At 55.6% G+C, this 19,982-nt stretch overlaps 3 protein-coding genes across 9 annotated transcripts in view; 1 reads left to right on the top strand and 2 right to left on the bottom strand.

The window, feature by feature from the left end:
- CPNE5 (copine 5) overlaps positions 1-4,395 on the top strand; it is a 97,122-nt gene extending 92,727 nt beyond the window's left edge. For all 5 annotated transcript variants that reach the window (XM_045498006.1, XM_045498005.1, XM_045498007.1 and 2 more), the window contains 4 exons: positions 126-228; positions 850-907; positions 1,353-1,426; positions 2,667-4,395. In XM_045498006.1, coding sequence (XP_045353962.1) covers positions 126-228; positions 850-907; positions 1,353-1,426; positions 2,667-2,885 — 454 coding nt within the window. In that variant the 3' untranslated portion in view covers positions 2,886-4,395. The remainder of the gene's footprint in view (positions 1-125; positions 229-849; positions 908-1,352; positions 1,427-2,666) is intronic.
- Positions 4,396-6,864: 2,469 nt separating this feature from the next.
- On the bottom strand, positions 6,865-7,962 carry LOC123609892 (galanin receptor type 1-like). The gene has a single exon (XM_045500909.1). The coding sequence runs from the start codon at positions 7,921-7,923 to the stop codon at positions 6,865-6,867; it is 1,059 nt and encodes a 352-aa protein (XP_045356865.1). The 5' UTR covers positions 7,924-7,962.
- A 4,052-nt stretch (positions 7,963-12,014) lies between these two features.
- RAB44 (RAB44, member RAS oncogene family) overlaps positions 12,015-19,982 on the bottom strand; it is a 34,252-nt gene continuing 26,284 nt past the window's right edge. The window contains exons 10-14 of one of the 3 annotated variants that reach the window (XM_045498004.1): positions 19,270-19,351; positions 17,968-18,082; positions 16,798-16,899; positions 14,502-14,578; positions 12,015-12,546 (exon numbers count right to left, since the gene is read on the bottom strand). In XM_045498004.1, the coding sequence (XP_045353960.1) occupies positions 12,456-12,546; positions 14,502-14,578; positions 16,798-16,899; positions 17,968-18,082; positions 19,270-19,351 (467 nt within the window). In that variant the 3' untranslated portion in view covers positions 12,015-12,455. Of the gene's footprint in view, positions 12,547-14,501; positions 14,579-15,632; positions 16,394-16,797; positions 16,900-17,967; positions 18,083-19,269; positions 19,352-19,982 lie in introns of those variants that run through there. The other 2 variants (XM_045498003.1, XM_045498002.1) reach the window with 2 other exon arrangements.

The following is a 19,982-nucleotide window of genomic DNA, read 5'->3' as shown; positions in this document are numbered from 1 at the left end:
CCTTTCAGAGAGCTCTGACCCTAAAGAGACTCCCCTCCGGCTAAAGGCTTGTCCCCACCAAAGTGTGGGGGGCGGGGAGGGACACCGAGCGGGCCAGACAGATAGCAGCCCCCACCCCACCCCAGGACCGCGGCCGCAGTGCAGGATGGCTCTCAGTACTCGGTGCTGCTGATCATCACGGACGGGGTCATCTCGGACATGGCACAGACTAAGGAGGCTATCGTCAATGTGAGCTGGGGGGGTGGGGAAGGGGGAGGAAAATGGGGGTGGGGGGCATGCCTTCCCGCTGCTTTAGAGGAACCCTTGGGACGAGGCTTTCCACGCAGTGGGGTTTGGGGGGCGGAGGGGGTACCGGCTGATGAAGGGTCCTACCGATGACCTCTGCACCCACCCTAGATGGTCCACTCCCTCTAGATGCCTATGGTTCCCTTATTAGCCCATCTCTAGGACTGCTGCCCCAGACCCCAGCCCAGCCTGGCCAGGTCCAGCGGGAGCCCAGAGTGGGGGAGGCCCAGGAACATGGCTCCCCCTACTGGGTGTTCTCCCTGTATAAGGGACTCCCACCCCAGCTGGCACTCCTAGTTGCCCACATAAAAGATGTCCCACTTGGTGGCCCAGGGACAGCAGCGGGGATGGGGGTGTCTCATAGAAGCAGACCTGTGACCCGTTTCACCCTCTCGACCCTCTCTTCCTCTCTGGGGCCTCACCTTGGTTTCCCTTTGTCTGTGTCCTTCCGCCTCCCCCCTTTTCTGTGTTTCTGCGTGTCTCCATCCTTCTGTTCCATTTCTTCTCTTTTCCTTCTGTCTTCTGTTGACCCACCCCTTTCTGCCCCTACCCATGATCTCCCAGGCTGCCAAACTGCCCATGTCCATCATCATCATTGGCGTGGGCCAGGCGGAGTTCGACGGTAAGTCCCCATCCCCCCAGGTATTCCCCCAGAGGCTTCAGGCCCTTGGGAATGACCCTTCCCCAAAGAGTGAGAGCTCATGGGCGGGTGTGACTGTCTGGGTGAGCACAGGGTGTAAGGGTGTGTTTGTTTGCACAGGGAAGGGTGTGTCGGGCTGTGTACCCATCCCAAGGCTGTGGGGAGGAGGCCCAGTCACTCCTCCCTCCTCCAACCCTGGGAGCTTGGGGAGGGTGGGGGAGCTGGAACACTGGGCTAGAAGCCAGGGGTTCACCTGGTTGAGCTCCTCCTGTCTCCTGGCCTCAGTTTCCTCATCTCTAACATGGGGATCTGGTCTGACGGTCTCTGTCTTGGATTGGCCTGGGATTGGAGGACAAGTTCCACTGGTGTGCCAGGCCCAGGTGCCCACCATTAATTCACCCCACCCCCAATGCCTCTCCTCACACAGCCATGGTGGAGCTGGACGGTGACGATGTGCGGATCTCCTCCCGGGGGAAGCTGGCAGAACGGGACATTGTCCAGGTGAAACCCAAATCCTGCCTGCTCCAAGGAAGATGCAAGAGCCCCTCTAGCCAGGCTGGCCTTATACACCCCCCTTTTAGAGACTTCTCTAGAGAGGGGCCCTGGAGAGAGCCCCAGAGTGGCCTGGCCACCGGAGAAGGGAGCGGGAATCAGTGCTTGGGTCACACTTCTCCCCCAGCTGGACCCCTCTCTCCCATGTCTGAGACTCACCCCTAATGTTGTTACCCCGACCAGAATGCTCTGCCAGTGCTCTCCCTGAGCCCCCAGGTCTCCTTGGCCTCCTGCATGCAGAGCACTCACCCTTGGTATTTGCACCTTCCATTGTCTTCTGCTGGGCCGCCTTCCCAGTGGGAGGGCAAACTCTTGAAGGGGGGGGGGGGAGGTGTCTATAGTGTTGCTGCGGCCCTCTCCGCCCTCTCCGAGAAGGGCAGCGCTTGCTTAATTGAAGCCCTGTCTGAACATCCCATGTAGGATGGCAGATGTAATGAGCAGACAGGTCTTTGTCCTCAGGGTGTCCCTGCCCAGTCAAGCCTCAGAATGCACCTTAGTAAGCACTTCTGTCTGTGAATCTCCTGCAGACTGAGTCCCTAGTGTTTAGGAGATTGGGAATAAAAACTGACATTCTCCAGAACCCCTGGATTAAAAAGAAAAGAAAAAAAAAAAAAGAAAAAGAAAAAAGGAGGGGATGGAGGAGGGTTCATTCCAGGGGTAGAGAGCAAAGAGAGGAGGCTAGACCTCAGAGCAGGGGCAATCTGGGAGGGGGGACCCTTGCATAGACAGGCCTAGAGCCAGGAATGCGCTGAGGCATTCAAGGGGTGGTGAGGGGCTCAAGGGGCCTAGGAGGAAGCCAGAGGGGCCTGACTTTAGGTGTCAGCGTGAGAGAGAAGAGGAGAAGCGGAGCCAGAGAGAGAGAGGTGGGGGGAGATGGGAAGGCCCGCTCTTACAAGCCAGGGGGCTCAGTCAGCGTTTCCTGAGCACCGGCTAAGTCCCTGTGTTGGTGCCAGGACTTCAGAGATTAAGGGCTCTTGTTTGGTGATGTATCCTGGCATGACGTAGATGCTCAGTACGAATCTGTTGAGTGAATGAGAGAACAGGGGCGATGAGAATTCACCACCATGGGGAGGGGGTGAGTGCAGAGGGCTGAGGCTGAGGAGGAATAGGACAGGAACCCAGGCCTGGAGATGTGGGGGGCTGTGGTCCAGCCGGAGACCCTGCCTGACCCTGCCTTTCCTCTGGCCAGTTCGTGCCCTTCAGGGACTACGTGGACCGCACTGGCAACCACGTGCTGAGCATGGCCCGCCTGGCCCGCGATGTGCTGGCCGAGATCCCTGACCAGCTGGTGTCCTACATGAAGTCACAGGGCATCCGCCCGCGCCCCCCGCCTGCGGCCCCAGAGCCCTCGCCCCCACAGTCCCCAGCCCGCACGCCCCCTGCTTCCCCCCTGCACACACACATCTGAGCGCTCTTCCCGAAGTCCCCTGGCCTGTGGTGGGCGGCTGGGGCCCGGGGAGGCCAGTGGAAGTGTAGGCGGGGTCTCCAATTTGCCCCGCCCAGCGGGGGGGGAGTATAGGCGGGGTCTCTTGCAATTTGCCCCGCCCAGCCTTTGTAACATGTGTGCCTGGGAGGCCAGCAGGAGGCGGGGCCTCTGAAGACTCCTCTCTAATTTCCTAGCCTTATGGCCCAACCCAGGGAATTGGGAGGGTACAGGTGGTGGAGGTGAGGTTCTGGGCCCCTGCCCTTCTCATTTCCCCCTGATACCTGGTTCTGGCCCAGCCAGGAAGGTGTTAACAGTGAGGAGAATTGAGGTCCCCCTCGGCCCACCTGGCAATCCCATCTGCTCCTATATGGCCGTGAAGCCTGGGCTGGGCCTCCCTCCTCCTGTGGTGTCTATTTCTATACCTGGCCCCTGCCCTCCTATACCCCAGTATCTATCCCATCCCTGTTTCCTGTGAACCCTGTGAGGCTGTTGGGTTTGCAGGGATGCCTGAACACGTGACCCTTCCCAGGGACACCTGCATGCTCTGGGAGCCCTGCGGACCCATGCAGGGGAGGCTGTGAGGGGAGGCCGTAGGCCGCATGGTGGGCTGGGAATGGAGGCCTTTTGGGCACAGGGTCCTTTCTGGTGCCTCTCAAGCCCAGAAGGACATGGTTTTAGATATACAGATCCACAGGCCTTTCCTTGGTGTAGACCCACAGGCATCTCTACAGCTGACTTCTGATTCCAGGCATCCCCTCCTCTTGCCAGAGCTGCCTGGGGCCTCTGGGGCCCAGGCCTCTGCTACCCCCCTGGAGGCCTTGGAAGGAGCAGTTCAGCCCCAGCACTCCTACACTGCCCCTCTGACCCACGGGGATAAGAGATAGAGGTCCTGGGTTCAAGCCCTGCCTCTAGCTGCCGCCCGTGGGAACCCAAGCAAGGCCCTCCTGCCTTCTGGGTCTCAGTTTCCACATCTGTAAGTCAAGAGGGTTGACCAGATGGTCCCAGATTTACCTTCAGCTCTGATGTCCTGAGAGTCCATTCATGCCATGCCCAGCTCCCCCCATCCCACTCCTTAGCAGTGCAACCCCTTACCCCAGGCCGTCTTGGCCCTTGGGATCACCTTGTTCCATCCTGTCACCCCAAATCCACCTGAGTCCTTCAGCCTTGGGCTCTGGTGTCTGAGCCCAAGCTCCTGCCCCTGCTGTGGGGAAGGTGAGACAGGTGATCTCACCCCTGGGCCCAACCAGCTGCCCAGCCTTGGTCATGCATGCCAGCCCCTCCTGCAGCATGAGGCTCCGAGGCCCACTGCACATCCCATGCCTGGGCGCCACCCCCCCTCTCCCCCCCGCGCCCGTCTGCTGCCCAATGCCACTTCCCTCCCTGTCATGCATGATGGTGGTGTTTCTATGCTGTCTGGTCCTGTGCCCGTCTCTGAGACAGTCTCTGTGTGGAATTTGCCTTAAACTGGAGTAAATTTGGTTCTTTTACTAAAGTTTCTTGTTTTCCTTTCCCTGCGAAAAATAGAAAATATATTGCTGTTCGACAGAGTCCAGGTTCTCCTCTCCATCTTTCTTCCATTCTTTTGTTTAATGAAGATTTACTGAGCAACTACTATGTGCCAGGGTCTGTGCTGGGCACTCAGGATGCGGCAATGAACAAAACACAGGCCCCGTCTCCACATGGAGCTTACAACAAACACATAAATAAGACAGGAAAACCCAGTAAGCACTTAAATAGGTAGATAACTTAATTTCAGGTGGTGATAAGAGTTACAAAGACAAATAGCAGAAAATAAGGGGCTAGAGAGGGACAGGGTGGTATTTTAATGAGGTGGTTAGGGAGAGCCTCTCTGAGGAAGTGAAGGTTGAAATGAGCCCTAAGGAAATGAGAGAAGGAGGCACGATGGTATCCAAGGCCAAGTAGAAGGAACAGCAAGTGCAAAGGCCCTGAGGCAGGAGCATACTTCATGTGAAGGACAGCAGGGAGGCTTGTGTGATTGGAACTGTATTAAGTGGGGAGCTAGTTCAGGAGGTGAGATCAGGGGGGTGAAGAATCCAGAGTGCATAGGGCCTTGTGGGCCGTGGTTAGGGCTTTAGCATTACTCTTGAGTGAAATGGAGTCAGGAGGTGAGAGAGGTGAATAACATGATCAGATTATTCTCAAAAACAGGTGGGTCAGTTTATTACATTTGATCACCCACTGACTCATCCCTCAACAAGTATTTACCTAGCACTCACGCCAGGCCCTGCTCAAGTTTGGAAACACTGATTCACACACAGTTGTCCCCTCAGAGGGCAGCCCCTGCCCTCCGTGTCCCGCTTCATCTGTCAACCCCTGTGGCCATCAGAGCCCAGGATCGCAGGGAAAGGGGACTTCTCCCCTCCTCTGGGCAAGCTCACTCTCAGATTAGCCCTCCAGCCAGCCATTCCCAATCTGCACATCACAAGAAATTTGGGACTAATTATACCAAAGTTGGGGACTTATTTACTTCTTATGATTTTATAGTAAATTAGAGCTGATTCATGGCTGTCCCTATAATTAGATCACCCTCTGACTTGCATTCCGATGTGCTTGGAGTGGGTACCGGGTGGGGTCATAGCTTGGGAAGAGGGAAGTTCCCATAGCCAGTGACCCATTTTGCCTCACCTTGGACGTCTGTGGGAAAGCGTCAAGCAGAGATGCCCACCTGGCAGGGGAATCAAGTCTCAGAGCCACCGCCCAAGAGGGGCCAAGTGCACCTTTACTGAGCTTGACACTGTAGCTTCTCTCCTGGGTGATTTCTCAAGGTATGGCCCATGAAACATTGGTTTTTTGGCATGGATTTTGAGGAACTGCCTACTCTGAGCCCCTCTCAGAGAATCCCAGTGGCCTTTGGAGCATTCAAGGCTCTGATAAGTCCTGCAGCAAAGAGACCAGTTTAACTTGGTTCAATCCGGTGTTTCCAAAGCTTTTTGACCATGGAGTCAGAGAGAGAGAGAGAGAGTGTGTGTGTGTGTGTGTGTGTGTGTGTGTGTGTGTGTGTGTTTAGCTGTAACACTGTTACCAAGCAAAAAACCTTGAACATTCTGTCTTAGGACTTTAAGTAGAGATCACCTCCCTGGTTCCACCACTAACACAGAAGACTGAGGCCTGCTACCAGGAGGCCAGAGGCAGGGCATGGAGTTTGGGAGCGTCTCAGAGGAGGTTGGGTAGGAGAGGTGGGGACCTTTCATTTCTCTGGAGAGAGGAAGGAAACCACAGAGAAGAAAGGAGGGCGTTCAGAAAGTCACGGCACAAAGGTTGACTTTGTGTTCCCTTGTGGGGCTGAGAGGTGTGTGTGACTGAGCTAGGAGAGGGCAGGCAGAGGAGGGAGAGGCAGCTGAAAGGCTCTCCTGGCCTCTGGGCTCCCACCCCGGGTGCAGCTGTCTTCCCTCCTCACCCCTGTTTGCTCCACAGGCCCTCAGGATTAAGGACCCTGGACTGTCATTCCCCAGGTCATTCCCCTCCACACTTCTGCCTTTGGAAGTCCCTTTACCGATCTCTTGTCCACTCCCCTCAAGTGCCCCTGAATTAATAAAAATAAAATGATGATGATGATAATCGCGATGACCAACACTCATATGCACTTATGAAGCAGCAGGTGAGTTCTGAGCGCTCTATGTGTGTTACGAGTATCTTTATAACAACCCTGTGAAGAAGGTGCTACCATTATCCCACTTTCCAGCTGAGAAGACGGAGCCATGGAGAGGTTAAGGGACTTGTTCAGGGTCACACCACTAGAAAGTAGTAGAGCCTACAGGTATCTGAGTCCCCAGGTGGAATGGGAGCATCAACCTAGTTGCCATTTTGGTTGCTGTCTCACCTGTGCTGGGCCACCTGCCCTCTCTGGATCTCAGGGTCTCCACTGGTAAAATGGAGGGGACCGGCTCTAACGTCGCTAAGGGTCTTCCCATCTCTCTTGACTCTCAGCCCTCCCATCAGCCTATCTTCTCAGACCCTCGCCAGACCCCAGAGGCCTCCGGGGACCTGGGTTGAGGCCAGGCTGGATGCTCTCCATCACCATACCGGCCCCGCCCACACCCCCAGGGTGCCTGGCTGCCCTTGGCCTGCAGAAGAGGTCCCTGAGCCCTGCCCGGAAGGGGCGGGAGAGGTAGAAGCAGAGGATGGGGCTGACGGCACAGTTGGAATAGGCCAGGATGGTGCAGAGGCTGGACGCCACGAAAGCCACCGGCGTGGCAGGCAGGCCGCCCACGGCTGCCACGTAGCCCAGCACAGAGCAGGGCCCCCACATCATCACGAAGACCACCAGCACCACAAGGATGAGCCCTGCGTTCTCCTGGTGCTCCCGGACGCTCTCCCCGCTGGGGCCACGGGGCCGTGTCCGCAGGAGCCAGCCCACGTGGCCGAAAGAGCAGCCCAGCCCCAGCGTACAAGGCAGGAAGGCCAGGGCTCCCAGCAGGCTGAAGTAGCAGGAGGCCTGGGCAGGGCTCAGGAGCAAGAGGCAGGCCGGGGCCCCGACGGCCCCCTCCTCCACGACCACCCTCTGGAACAGCCAGGTAGGCAATGATGCAGTGAGGCCCAGGACCCACGCGGCCCCACAGAGCAGCAGGCGGGCGCCCCGGCCAGACGGGAGGGCCACGTCGGGCCAGGCCACGGCCACGTGGCGCAGAAGAGCCGTGGCCGCCATGCTGTAGAAGGTACAGAACATGGTGGCGTTGTTGGTGGCCTGGCTGGCAGTGCAGAGGACGGGGCCCAGCCACCAGTGGGGCCGCAGGAAGCTGAGCAGCAGCACGGGCACCACGCAGGCCAGGAAGAGCAGGTCGGACAGCGTGATGTTCACCATGAGGCTGTTGGTCAGGGCGAGGAGCGGACGGGGGGCGCCTGAGGCCCGGCGCACCACCACCAGCATGAGCCCGTTGGCCACCAGCCCCACCAGCAGGATGAGGCCGCAGACTCCGGCAAAGAGGAGACGGAGCAGTCGCTCAGGTGTGGCTGTGAGCCCGGAGGTGAACGTGGCGTTGGGCGCCGGCCTAGACTCCATCCTCCTGCTCCACACACACAAGGACAGTGTAGAAACCGGCCTCTTCCCCTGCTGAGCGCCCCTCCTTTCCCAGAGCCCTGCATCCAGGGGGCCCCCTTGGCATGCATCGGTCCCCTGAGACCTCACAACAGCCTGATGGCACGGGCTCGGTCTACACCGTGGGCTCAAGTCCCGACTCTGCTACGCTGTAGCTCCGTGACTTTGGGAAGTTACCTAACGTTTCCCTACCTCAGTTTCCTCAACTGTAGAGAAGTAAGGAAATAACATAAAACCGATGTCAACAGTAACTGTTACAAAAGGGTAATTTTCATGCTCCTCTTTTTAACTTCTTTATTTCTAAAACTTCTGCGGGGATGGGGCGCCTGGGTGGCTCAGTCGGTTAAGCATCCGACTCTTGGTTTCGGCTGAGGTCGTGATCTCACACTCATGAGTTCAAGCCCCACGCCGGGCTCTGCGCTGACAGCATGGAGCCTGCTTGGGATTCTCTCTCTCTCTCCACCCCCACCACCCCCACCCCACCCCGCTCTCTCTGCCTCTCTCCTGCTCAGGCTCTCTCTCTTTCTTTCTCAAAATAAATAAATAAACTTTAAAAATATAAATAAATAAAATTTCTGCAGGGAGTGCAAAACGAATTTGGGGTGTGTGTGTGTCTATGTATATGCACGTGCATGCGTGCACGCACGCACGCGCATATATATTTTTAAACAAAACCTTGCCTGCCTGTGAAACAGATTTTAATTCGAGGTTCAAGTAAGAAAGTGCATATGGAAGGGCTTTGAGAAGGTGTGAAGTCCCTGCCAGCGGTTCCCAAGCTTGTCTGTGCATGGGGATCACCTGAGGAGTTTCAAAAATACTAATGCGTGGGTCCCAGTGACAAGATTTCATTGATGTGGGCTTTTTTGAAAGATTCCAGATGAGTCTACGGGGCGGACCAGCTTGGGAACGACCGCCTTTCTATGGCTGTGCTGGGTACCCGGTGGGGGTGGGGGGAGGCACTGCTCCCCAGGTGCCGGATCTTCTCCCCCTCACTGCGTCCTACATGCTGAGAACATGGGGGGCCCCCGGAGCCAGGCTGGGAAACGGAGTCTAGACATCCCAGAGTCAGCCCAGGGGGGCTACGGTCTGCACCTGCCACCGTGCGGATCAGGCCGGGATCCCTAGCTTTCTTGGGAAGAGACTTGCCCATTAACTCAATAAATATGTCTTCAGTCTGTACCCTGAACCAGCTTCTAGGCATCCAGCAGCAAACGTGACAGCTCCGTGGGGGCCTGATTCTACTTTCCTTCCCCTTTTCTCCTACACTGGGGGCAGGGGGAGTCTGGAGAGACCCCTCTCTGGCTCGGAGCCGGGGGTCCCCTGAGCCCCTGCGGCAGAGCCCTGCCTGGGGGACTTGCTTGGCCTCGGGGCCCGAGGGCAGCCGAGAAGAGACCTCAGGGGGGCCTGTGTGAATTCTGCCTCCAATACCACGCCACTGCAAGGTCTCAGGCTCCTTCCATTCCTGGAAGGTGGGTGAAGGAGGAACCGAGGGACCAGCCTCAGTCCCTAACTGCCCTGTCTTCCCTTTCTTCATTCACCCGGCCCAGGCCTGCTGCCAATGACAGAAGTGGAGACGAGGGGAGGGAAAGAAAGGGTCCAGGGCCCCGGCCCCGGCTCCACCTAAGCGTCCGTACCTTCCTAGGAGAAGCTCCATAACTTCATGGCGACGCTTGTGGCCTCCAGAGCCTGGGTTCAAAACCCCCCTGCACCACCTGCTAGCTGTGTGGCTGCGGACAAGCGACTCATCCTCTGCGCCGCATTTTCCTTAGCTGTGAAGTGGGGATAATCACAAGCCCCATCTCCACAGGGCTGATGTGAGGGTTGAATGATACAAGCTAAGTGCTCAGAACAGTGCCTGGCGCGAAGTAGGAGCTTTGCAAATGATGCCTGTTCTGTTCCTGCCCACCCACCGTTCCAAAAATCTCTCTTCCCTGACACCTCTGTCCACACTCCAGTTTGTCCCCCTGGCCTCCCCTTCTCCCTCCACCGCCTGAGCCCCATCAGCCCAGTCCCACCCTCCTTTTCTTTTTTAAAAAAATTGTTTAAATGTTTATTTATTTTTGAGAGAGAGAGAAAGAGCGAGGGAGGGGCAGAGAGAGGAGATAGAGAATCCGAAGCAGGCTCCAGGCTCTGAGCTGTCACAGAGCCTGACGCGGGGCTCGAACCATGAACCGCAAGATCATGACCTGAGCTGAAGCCTGAGGCTTCCCGGACTGACCCACCCCAGGCGCCCTCACCCTCCTTTTCCTAACCAGCCTCAAGCTAAGTTGTGACCAGCGCCTGCTTGGCGGACGTGCCCTGGGAACTCACCACTTGCCTGGATGCTCCCTCTGAAATCTACCTTGAGCCCCTCCTGCTGCTCTCCTTACCTGCCTCGTGCTGCTCTGAGGTTCCTGGGCCCTGCTTGCTGACGCGGAGCCCTCTGACACCAGGAAAGGCTGGCGGCCCCTCCACAGCCCTGCTCGGCACAGAAGCTGGACCTAGCCAGAGAAAGCCAAGAGAAGGTTCTGGGCAGGTGTGTGGTCCCTTCTGGCACCCCACCTCGAGGGAACCTGAGCTGGCTGCCTCCAGCGGGGGCAGAGCTGAGATGAAAGGGGCAGGCCTGGGGGCTATTTCTGTACGGGGTCCCCCAGAGGACAGGGGCTCTATCCGCTCTCCTGGCTCCCCCAGGAATCACACCCTGCTTACCTGCCTCATTAACTCACTGGCCTACCGGACAGAGACGTTGGTGCCTGCCAGGTCCCCAGGCCCCAGAGAGAGCCATTAGCAACAGCAAGACCTGCCTCCCACCCTCGTCCATGGGCACACATCACTCTCTCCAGCCCACCTCTCCCTGTCTGTCTTGGAACCTACTACAATCTAGAAACTTCTCAGAGCAGGGAGACACTTGTGGGCTGACGGAGAGGATCCAGGAAGGGAGAAGAGATCGGGGATAAGAAAGAATCCATAAGAGGGGCCAGGGAGAGAACTGCCTAGATCACAAAGTCGTCCTGCGTACTGTCTAGAGGTTGAATGGGGTCCGTTAAAGGCATTGGATCCAACCTTTCATGGCTTCGGATGCCTGAACCTTTTCCACCTTGCCTCTTGCCAAGGGTCACCCAACTGCCACTTGTATGCCTCTATTGACAGAGAGCTCATTGCTGTGGAGGCATCCCTTTCAGAACCGAGCAGAGGGATGGGGGCCAAGATCGGAGACCGATTCGACCTGTAGGCAAGCTCTGTCTTCCACCTCCCACCCTCCCTTCCTCTCCTGCAGTCTCTTGCTCTGTACCCCTTTCTCTTGGAACTGTCTCTGCTTGTCTCCCCCACGGAACCGGGGTTTCCTGGGATTCAGCTGGGGAATTCACCAGGATTGAAGGATCACGAAGTTATCATTACGCACCCTGCATCCTGCACACGCTGGCCGGCAGGACATGGTGGGTGTTGTTGCGGCTAGCGGTAAGATGACGGGGACAACAACCACGACACACATACGTGACGGGAGATAGTCCAACACTGAGGGGCCGTCTCCCTAAGATTCTCGAAACAAGCTCCTTAAGGGTATGGGAGACCGCAGCCCGGGGCGGGGGGGGGGGCTGTACCTTTCAGGAGGCAAATGTTGTGCAGTTCTGGGAATCCCTACAAAAGCTCCAAAGAGGAGCCCACGGGTGACCCGCGGCCAGTGTCTCTGCTGCTCCCCAGGCCCCACCAGCCACACCCCAGCTGGACCTCGAGAGCACCCAGAGACTGACGACTGAGGGCAGAGAGCTGCACCAGGGGACGTCTTGGCATTAGAGCAGGTGATCCTTGAATACGACCGCTTAGAGTCAGGTCTGGGGGAAAGGAAGTGGGGGAGGGGGGGACAGGAGACAGGGGGAACAGGGCTTGTCAGGGGCCATCAGAACATTGCTCTTTCCCCAGACTCGGATTCTGCTCGGAAGGAACTCCATGCTTGCAAACAGGGGTGAATGGGACAAGGTTCACCAGCTTTGGCAGGCACGAAACAGGGGGACTGCTTGAATAAAGAGTATTTTGTCATTAACAGGCTGTGTCCGTTAGCAGTCAGCCCCGAAGCCAGCTCCCAGGGAAGTTTCTCTCCCTCTCCTTAGCGTTTATTTTTCATTTTGATTATATCAAGAACACCGAATCATTGCAGAAGATCTGGAAATACAAATACATATAAAAAGGGAAATAACACCTCCGCACATTCACGCTGCAATTTGACCACCCAGAGATGTGTGCCCAAGAATGTGGTGTGCTTTCCTTCATTCATTTTTCTAGACTTTTCCTTTCTTTAAAGAGTTTTCACCGCCATCACCTCAGCAAAGTCCTTCTTCAGAGTGCAAAGGGCAGCGTTAGTGCAGCCCTACCCTGGGATCCGAGTCCTGACCGGAGGAGGGGTTTTCCTGAACATCCGAGCTGGCCGTCTCTGTCATTGCTGTGTCCAGGCAGGTGGGACAGGAGCCGAGGAACAGGAAACCCGAGGGGTGCCGTCCTGTCCTGGCTGGGCCAGATGGTCAGAAGCAGCAGACAGAGCTCTTGGGTGGCCTCTTGGGGGCCACCTCCACCAGGGAGTCCTTCAGACGGTCTTCCTGCATCTTGAGTGACCTGTGTGACGACGCCAGACATCAGTCCTCTGTCTCACCTTGCCGGGGCAGCAGGGAGGGACCTGCGGGTGCAGCTGTGGGGCTGGGGGATTGCATCCCCTGAGCTACCTCTCTTCCCCCCCTGCTCTGTTCCCGTCCTGCATTCCACACGGCACCGGAAAAATGGGGCCATGGAGACTTTTGCCCTCTCTTTCCTGGCATCCTTTCCAGACTACTGTGTGCCAGGCTTGGTGCAAGGGACTCTGAATGGGACAGTGAAGCCGGCATGGCCTTGCCTTGAGTGGTAAGGGAGACAGAGAGGAGAAGGGGCTGTCAGAACCCAGGAATGGGGAAGCACGCCGAGGGACCTCACACCAGGTTCTCCAGGGATTTACGGAGGAAGGAGGCAGCGTCAGAGCTGAGACCCAGCAGCGTACAAGGGTTCGCTAGCGGAAAAGCAGGGTGCATTCCAGGCAGGGGGCAAAGGCTCTGTGTCAAAAGAGAGCTGGGGATTGGGGAAATAAAAGAAGCTCATGGGTTCATTCACTTGCTCAGATTATATTTACTGTGTGGGGACCACTGGGCTAACTCCCAAAGCCTAAAGACTGACCAGCCCAGAAAGAAGCCTTGTAGGCAACAGGGGGTCAGCGCCCCCAGGGGCCTGGAAACCACATTCAGGAACCCGGGCTTCTGTTCTACAGCGGAGGGAATCGGTTGAGCAGTTTTGGATCAGAGGCCATCACAGTGTGATCGGGTGCGTGGTTTGGCAAGCTCGCCCCGGGCTGCTTTGTCAGAGAAGGGCCTTCCAGATCATCTGGCCTAGTACCCCGTCCGCCTTACCCATTTCATTCATTTCTTGGGCACCTAGTATGTGCTGGGCCCTGGGTGTGGAGGGAGGGGCTGAACAAAACAGACGCGGCCCTGCCCTCCTGGAGCTACAGTCTGGTGCAGGAGGCCGACAGCAACAAGGAAGCAGACAAATGCACCTGTGATTACCATTTGTCAAGAAGGGTTTTTGTTTTGTTTTGTTTTGTTTGTTTTTTTCAAAAAATTTTTTAATGTTTATTTATTTTTGAGACAGAGAGAGACAGAACATGAACGGGGGAGGGGCAGAGAGAGAGGGAGACACAGAATCTGAAACAGGCTCCAGGCTCTGAGCGGTCAGCACAGAGCCCGACGCGGGGCTCGAACTCACGGACCGCGAGATCGTGACCTGAGCTGAAGTCGGCCGATTAACCGACTGAGCCACCCAGGCTCCCCATGAAGGGTTTTTTTTTTTTAAAGCTTGTTTATTTTGAGAGAGACGAGAGCACAAGCCGGGGGGGGGGGGGAGGAGGGACAGAGAGAGGGGGAGAGAAAGAGAACCCCAAGCAGGCTCCCCGCTGTCAGCGCAGAGCCCGACGCGGGGCCTGAACTCCCGAACCGCGAGATCACCACCTGAGCCAAAATCAAGAGTTGGATGCTTCACTGACTGAGTCACCCAGGCGCCCCAAGAAGGACTTTGAAAGACACAGAGGACAGGGATCCAGAATAGTGGTGGGATGGGGAGTGGTCAGGGAGGGTCCCCCCCTAAACAGCTGGAGCTGAGTGAGTGTGCACGTACACACGCACGCAGGGACAGGGGAGATGGCTCCGGAGATGAGGAAGGCCATTGCGAGGCATTGGGATTTTATTCTAAATCTAGTGGGAGTTACTAGAAGGCTGGGAGCAGGAAAGTGACTCTCTCTGTGCCACCACACTGCACAGAGGAGAAAGCCAAGGCTCAGACAGGGCACGTGAGACTTTTAGGAGGTGATGCAGTCAACGGCGTTGGTAGAAGTGGCTTCGGACTCTCTGCACAGTGCTCTCTGTCCTTCCCCAGAGTGTGAGCCCTGTGTTGTCGCAGTGCTTCCTCAGAGTGGGCCTTCCCTCCCTCAGGGGGGGTCTGGAGGCTGCCCAGGAGGCTCTCGGGGTGGGGAGGGGCGGGGTGGCACTCACCGGGCCAGGTTCATCATGGACTCCTGGATGTTGTGACCTAGGGCGACGCTGCACTCCCCAAAGGAGACTCCCAGCTCCTGCAGACAGACAGGGGTATGGGTGCCCTCGGAGAGCACACTGAGCATCCTGGTGGGGGCGGCCCTGGCCATCAGAGTCCCACCCAGTACGTCCCTAGGCCAACCACAACAAGCGAGGCAGCCCCTTCTCTGTGTGGCCACTGGTCCCAGCCCTGGTCCTGCCCACTGGCCCTCTCCACCCTGGCCAGCCACCATGCTAAAGATGCCACCCCGGAAACGTTCCAGAGCCCACAGAGCAATGGTGGAAAGCCCATGTCCCAACTTGGAGAATTCTCCCTGGGGATATATATATATATATATATATATATATATATATATTTTTTTTTTTTTTTTTTTTAATGTTTATTTATTCTTGAGACAGAGAGAGACACAGCATGAGCAGGGAAGGGGCAGAGAGAGAGGGAGACACAGAATGTGAAGCAAGCTCCAGGCTCTGAGCTGTCAGTGCAGGGGCCCAAACCCAGGAACAGCGAAGTCACGACCTGAGCTGAAGTCAGACGGTCAACCAACTGAGCCACCCCAGTGCCCCCCTCCGGGGGCATTTTAAACCATTAGTTGTGTGGGGTTTTTTATTTCAAAAATATTCAAGTGGGGGAAATACTGGAAAATACAGCATTCAAAAAGTGTAAGTGCAGGGGCGCCTGGGTGGCTCAGTCGGTCAGGCGTCTGACTTTGGCTCAGGTCATGATCATGGTTCGTGAGCTCAAGCCCCACATCGGGTTCCCTGCCGCTCGCACAGAGCCCACTTGGGATCCTCTGTCCCACTCCCTCTCTGCCCTTCCCCTGCTCACATTCTCTCTCTCAAAAATGAATAAACGTTTCTAAAAATGTATAGGTGCAAAATATAAACCACTCCTGTCAGTGTTTGATATATATCTTTTCGCTCTATTTTTTTTTATTTTTTTATTTTTTTAATGTTTATTTATTTTTGAGACAGAGAGAGACAGAGCATGAACAGGGGACGGTCAGAGAGAGAGGGAGACACAGAATCCGAAACAGGCTCCAGGCTCTGAGCTGTCAGCACAGAGCCCGACGCGGGGCTCGAACTCACGGACCGTGAGATCATGACCTGAGCCGAAGTCAGACGCTTAACCGACTGAGCCACCCAGGCGCCCCTCGCTCTGTTTTATATAACCCTTTGGGGTAGGGTGGGCTCAAGGTCATTGTACTGTTGGATTAAACCATATGCAATGGCTAGTTTGACGGGGCCCCAGTCAAATATCAGCAACCTCACAGGATTCAGAAGCTGTTCTTTTGACTTCACGTTATATTGTAAGCATTTCCTCCACACCTTCAAATATTTTTTCTGGGACGGGATTCTTAATGGCAAATGCTAGCCTCTCCCATGAACCTCCACAATTTGACCACCACCCACTGCCAAATGTCTGTTCTTATAAATAATACTGTAAATAACATCCTCACGTAAACATTCTTGATTATACATTATACGCGGGTATCCGTTACTCTATTCTCTTAGGGATTATTATTTCTGATTCTTTCCTCAGGATAAATTGCCAGAGGAGGAATTACCATGTCAAAGAGATGAGCCACTACATTCAAGAGGGAAAAATTCCCGCCAACCAGGAGCCACAGTGATGACCTCATGATTACGAGAAAAGAGAAGGGGAAGGAAATACAATATGGAAATGCCAAGAGGGGTTGTCGCAGAGGTGGGGCAAGGGGTGGGTTCTTTTTTCCTTCTCTATTATTCTCCAGAGTTTCTGGAATGTGGCCAAATTCTATTCGTAAATAAATAGTATCCACTGTCTGGTGGTGGGGCTTTTGATGCGCTCTCGCCAGAGAAGAATTTGAGTCCTAAGATAGAATAAATTAGAAGGAATGCTATGTTAATTAGAGACCAGAGAGAAAAGTAAGATTTGATTGGGAATTTTAAGTGAAGCTTTTAAAACCTTTCTTTACTCGGAAGATATTTTTGTGGGGGTCAGAATGCTGTGTGGAGAACTGCTAGTTCAACGTGAGGGTCAATGTCACGCCCACCATCACAGCTTCACGTTTGGGCCTAAGAACAGGGTAGGCCAGAGACAGAGGGGGCCAGGCCGCTGTCCACTCTGACCCGGCCTTTGGCAGGGCAGGGGCAGGGGCAGGAACGGGCAACGGGTCCTTCTCGGTTAGCCAGGCCGGGGTGACCTGTCCACTAACCTCCAGGGAGGGGTCTGCCCAGTCCCGGCTGGGTGAGGGCCTGATGCCCGGGTACTCACCTGGGCCAGCTGCTGCCCGGCCTCGGTGGGCACCTGCCGTTTCTCCTCACAGTCCATCTTGTTTCCCAGGAGAAGCATGACCACCCCATCGGACCCTGAGTCCTGCACACAGAACACATTCCCTCAGCCACACGTGCTGGGTGCCTGCTATGCTGTGCCAGGCCCTGGGTGGACGCGGCCCCGCCCTCCAGGGAGCTGACTAAGCACACCCTGCCCTTCCCCCACCCCCATGACCGCCTTTCCGGGTCACACCCACTCCACACCCTTCGGTGGACAGTGAGTCAGCCCCTCCTCTCTGCCTACAAACCTGTCAGCCATTTTCCGAGGCCAGCCTCAAAAGTGCCTCCCCTAGCAGGCCTTCCAGGATTGTTCCCGCCCATGCCCTTCTCTTCCTGCCTGTGCTGAACAGCCCGGTGCTTGATTACACAGGCCGGCTTGGCTCATTTCCTAGTGGTTTCATGACTACTACTACTGCTGCTAAGCTTCTGTTTACTGAGTGCTTACTATATACCCAGCATTGTGCTAAAGGCAATGATGTCAGTTAATCCTAACAACTGTCTGAGAGAAGCTGGAAAATCGAAGTTCGGAGAAGCTGAGTCACGTGTCCAAGGTCACAGAGTTGGAGCAGGGTAGTTGGGATTCACACCTAGGTCCTGTCAGACCCAGAGCCCAGCCTCCTTCATATATCACCTTATCCTACTTCGTTGGCTTCTCTTCAACTAGACTAGAAACTCCCACAGAGAAGACAACACGTCTTCCTTCACACCCCTCTGCGGTGCTAGCCCATGCTGCAGAATTTCAGTATGTGCCTGTCAACTAAGCACACGGGTTGAGAACTAGAGACGGGTGGACGGACGACTTATCACTTAGAGTGTCGCTACACTTGCATTATTCCCAGGTGTCAAGAAGACACCCCCAAGCTACTGCATATAGGAAAGAAATGTTCATAAGATAAAGGAAGTAGTTTGTTTTGGAGGCGGTACTATGTGGTTGTGGTTTCTTTGTGTGCCGATGCCCCCGGCCCATCCAGCCACCTGCCCTCAGTGGGTCGCATCACCCACGAGTCTGCTGTGTCACTTGTAATCCTGGGAGAAAGGGGGGGTGTGGGCAGGGTGCAAGTTCCCTCTTGGTTCCCCAAACTGGGGCCAACCCCAGCAGCCATCGGCTCACCTGGAGACAGTCCAGCCAGTGGCGCACGTGGGCAAAGCTCTCCTGGGAGGTGACGTCGTACATGAGTACCACTCCATCAGCCTTTCGGAGTAGCTGCCGAGTCACGCTGTGGTACCTGCCCAGATGGTCTGTGTGAGGCCAGGCCTGGGGGGCTGACCCCATGCCCTGGCCTCTCCAGGCCTTAGCTACTTCATCTGCAAAGTGGGGCAAGGAGCCTCACCTGCTTCTAATTGCTTCCCAAACAGAGTTTTCCTTCTCACAGGGTAGTTCTCGTTGAATAGGTAATGGTTCTCATGGCTCAGACTTCAGAAGGTACCAGCCAGCACCCAGTGAAAAGTCTAACACCACCCCACCACCACCTCCCCCATCCTGCCGCCACTCAGTCTCCCTCCCCGGGGGGCAGCCAGGGTTAGCAGTTTCCAGAGGGATTTTATGAACACACACAACTGTATATGTGCATACACGCACACACATGGTAAACACAGTGTAAAGTCCTCACTGTATTCGTTAATGCTCAGTAATCTGTACTTTGCTTTTTGAGTTCGTAAAACGTCTTGGAGGTGTCTCCCCATGGGTGCACGGGGAGAACGCTCAATCTCTTTTGTGGCTTCATACTATTCTACATATCGGGTAGAATCAGCTGGGCCACCATTCCGGACGTTTTGGTCATTCCCGGTGTTTCACAACATAAGTGATGTTGTTTTGAACGTGTCGAGACTACAGTCATGTATGAGTTGATCAGCAGAGTAAGTTTCTGGAAGCAGAGCTGCTGGGTCAAAGAAGATGTGGCTTTTTTTTTTTTTTTTTTTTTTTTTTTTTTTAAAGAGAGAGAGAGAGAAATAGCATGAGCAGGGGAGGGGGACAGAGTGGGGGAGAGAGAGAGGACGTGGGCTTTGATCCCACGACCCTGGGATCATGGCCTGAGCCGAAACCAAGAGTTAGACGCTCAGCCGAGGCGCCCAGGCTCCCCAGAAAATATGCCTTTTAAGTTTCGATCGCTACTGCCTAACTGCAAAGGGGCAGGCTGGCGTTTTCAGAACAGGCAATGGGCAGCCGTCCCTGCAGGCCATGCAGGGATGGCCCTGCCAGCTGCCCTGTCAGGCCGAGGGGCCCTTGGGTCACCTACCCCACCGGGGCTTGACTCACCTCTCCTTCCCCAGCCTCCTAAATGCTTAGGGGCTGGATACCTTTCATGCACGTGGTTGCCTCTTGCCTACGTTAGACTCTTCGAGGTCAGGGCTGCCCTCCACCCCGCTGTACCTCAGCGGCCCTGACACCACGATTACAGACAGGGCCGGTTACCTCTCCTGGCCAGCCGTGTCCCAGAGCTGCAGCGTGAAGCACTTGTTGTCCACCAGCAGAGTTTTGACCCGAAAATCCACACCTAGGACACGCAGAGGGCATCAGGTCTGCTTCTAAGTTACCATCCAGGGCTTCCAGCCAAGACCTGTCCCCGGCACCAGCCCCTCGGGCCGCCGGGCTTCCCCTCAGCTCTCCAAATCCCACCCGTACACAAGGGCCCCCGTCTGCCAAGATGCCTCTCCTGACCACCTAGCCTGCGGGCTTCACTGCCCCCACCGCACTCCCACACTCTGGCGGTCAGTGCCAGTTCGAGGCACCTTGCGTTGTTTCGACCTCTGTGAACACATCCGTCTTCCCACCTGTACAGCAATGTTTATTCCTCAGGTCCCTCAAGAAAACCAGTTTCATTATTTCCTTTTTTAGAATACTCCCTGTTTCGTTCCTAATTATGGAACAGACAGCAGGGTAGAAACAGACAGCCTAGGAGGGCGCAAGGAGCAATGCCGTCAGGGACGCCTGACTGTGAGCTGCCCGCCCTCAGCTGCTGGCTTTGTGACCCCAGGCAGGTCACTGTACCTCTCTGAGCCTCCCTTTCTCATCTGCAAGATGACAATTTATTTTTTTTTTAATTTTTTTTTACGTTTATTTATTTTTGAGACAGAGAGAAAGAGCATGAACAGGGGAGGGTCAGAGAAAGAGGGAGACACAGAATC

Source organism: Leopardus geoffroyi, chromosome B2 (genome assembly GCF_018350155.1).
Source record: "Leopardus geoffroyi isolate Oge1 chromosome B2, O.geoffroyi_Oge1_pat1.0, whole genome shotgun sequence".
NCBI classification, from domain to species: domain Eukaryota; kingdom Metazoa; phylum Chordata; class Mammalia; order Carnivora; family Felidae; genus Leopardus; species Leopardus geoffroyi.
Note: the sequence above shows the minus strand (reverse complement) of the source record. Positions and strands in the feature narration are given on the sequence as shown.

What these genes read in the sequence shown, in the direction of transcription:
- LOC123609892 (XM_045500909.1), bottom strand. Translation starts at nt 7,923, where the DNA reads ATGGAGTCTAGGCCGGCGCCCAACGCCACGTTCACCTCCGGGCTCACA.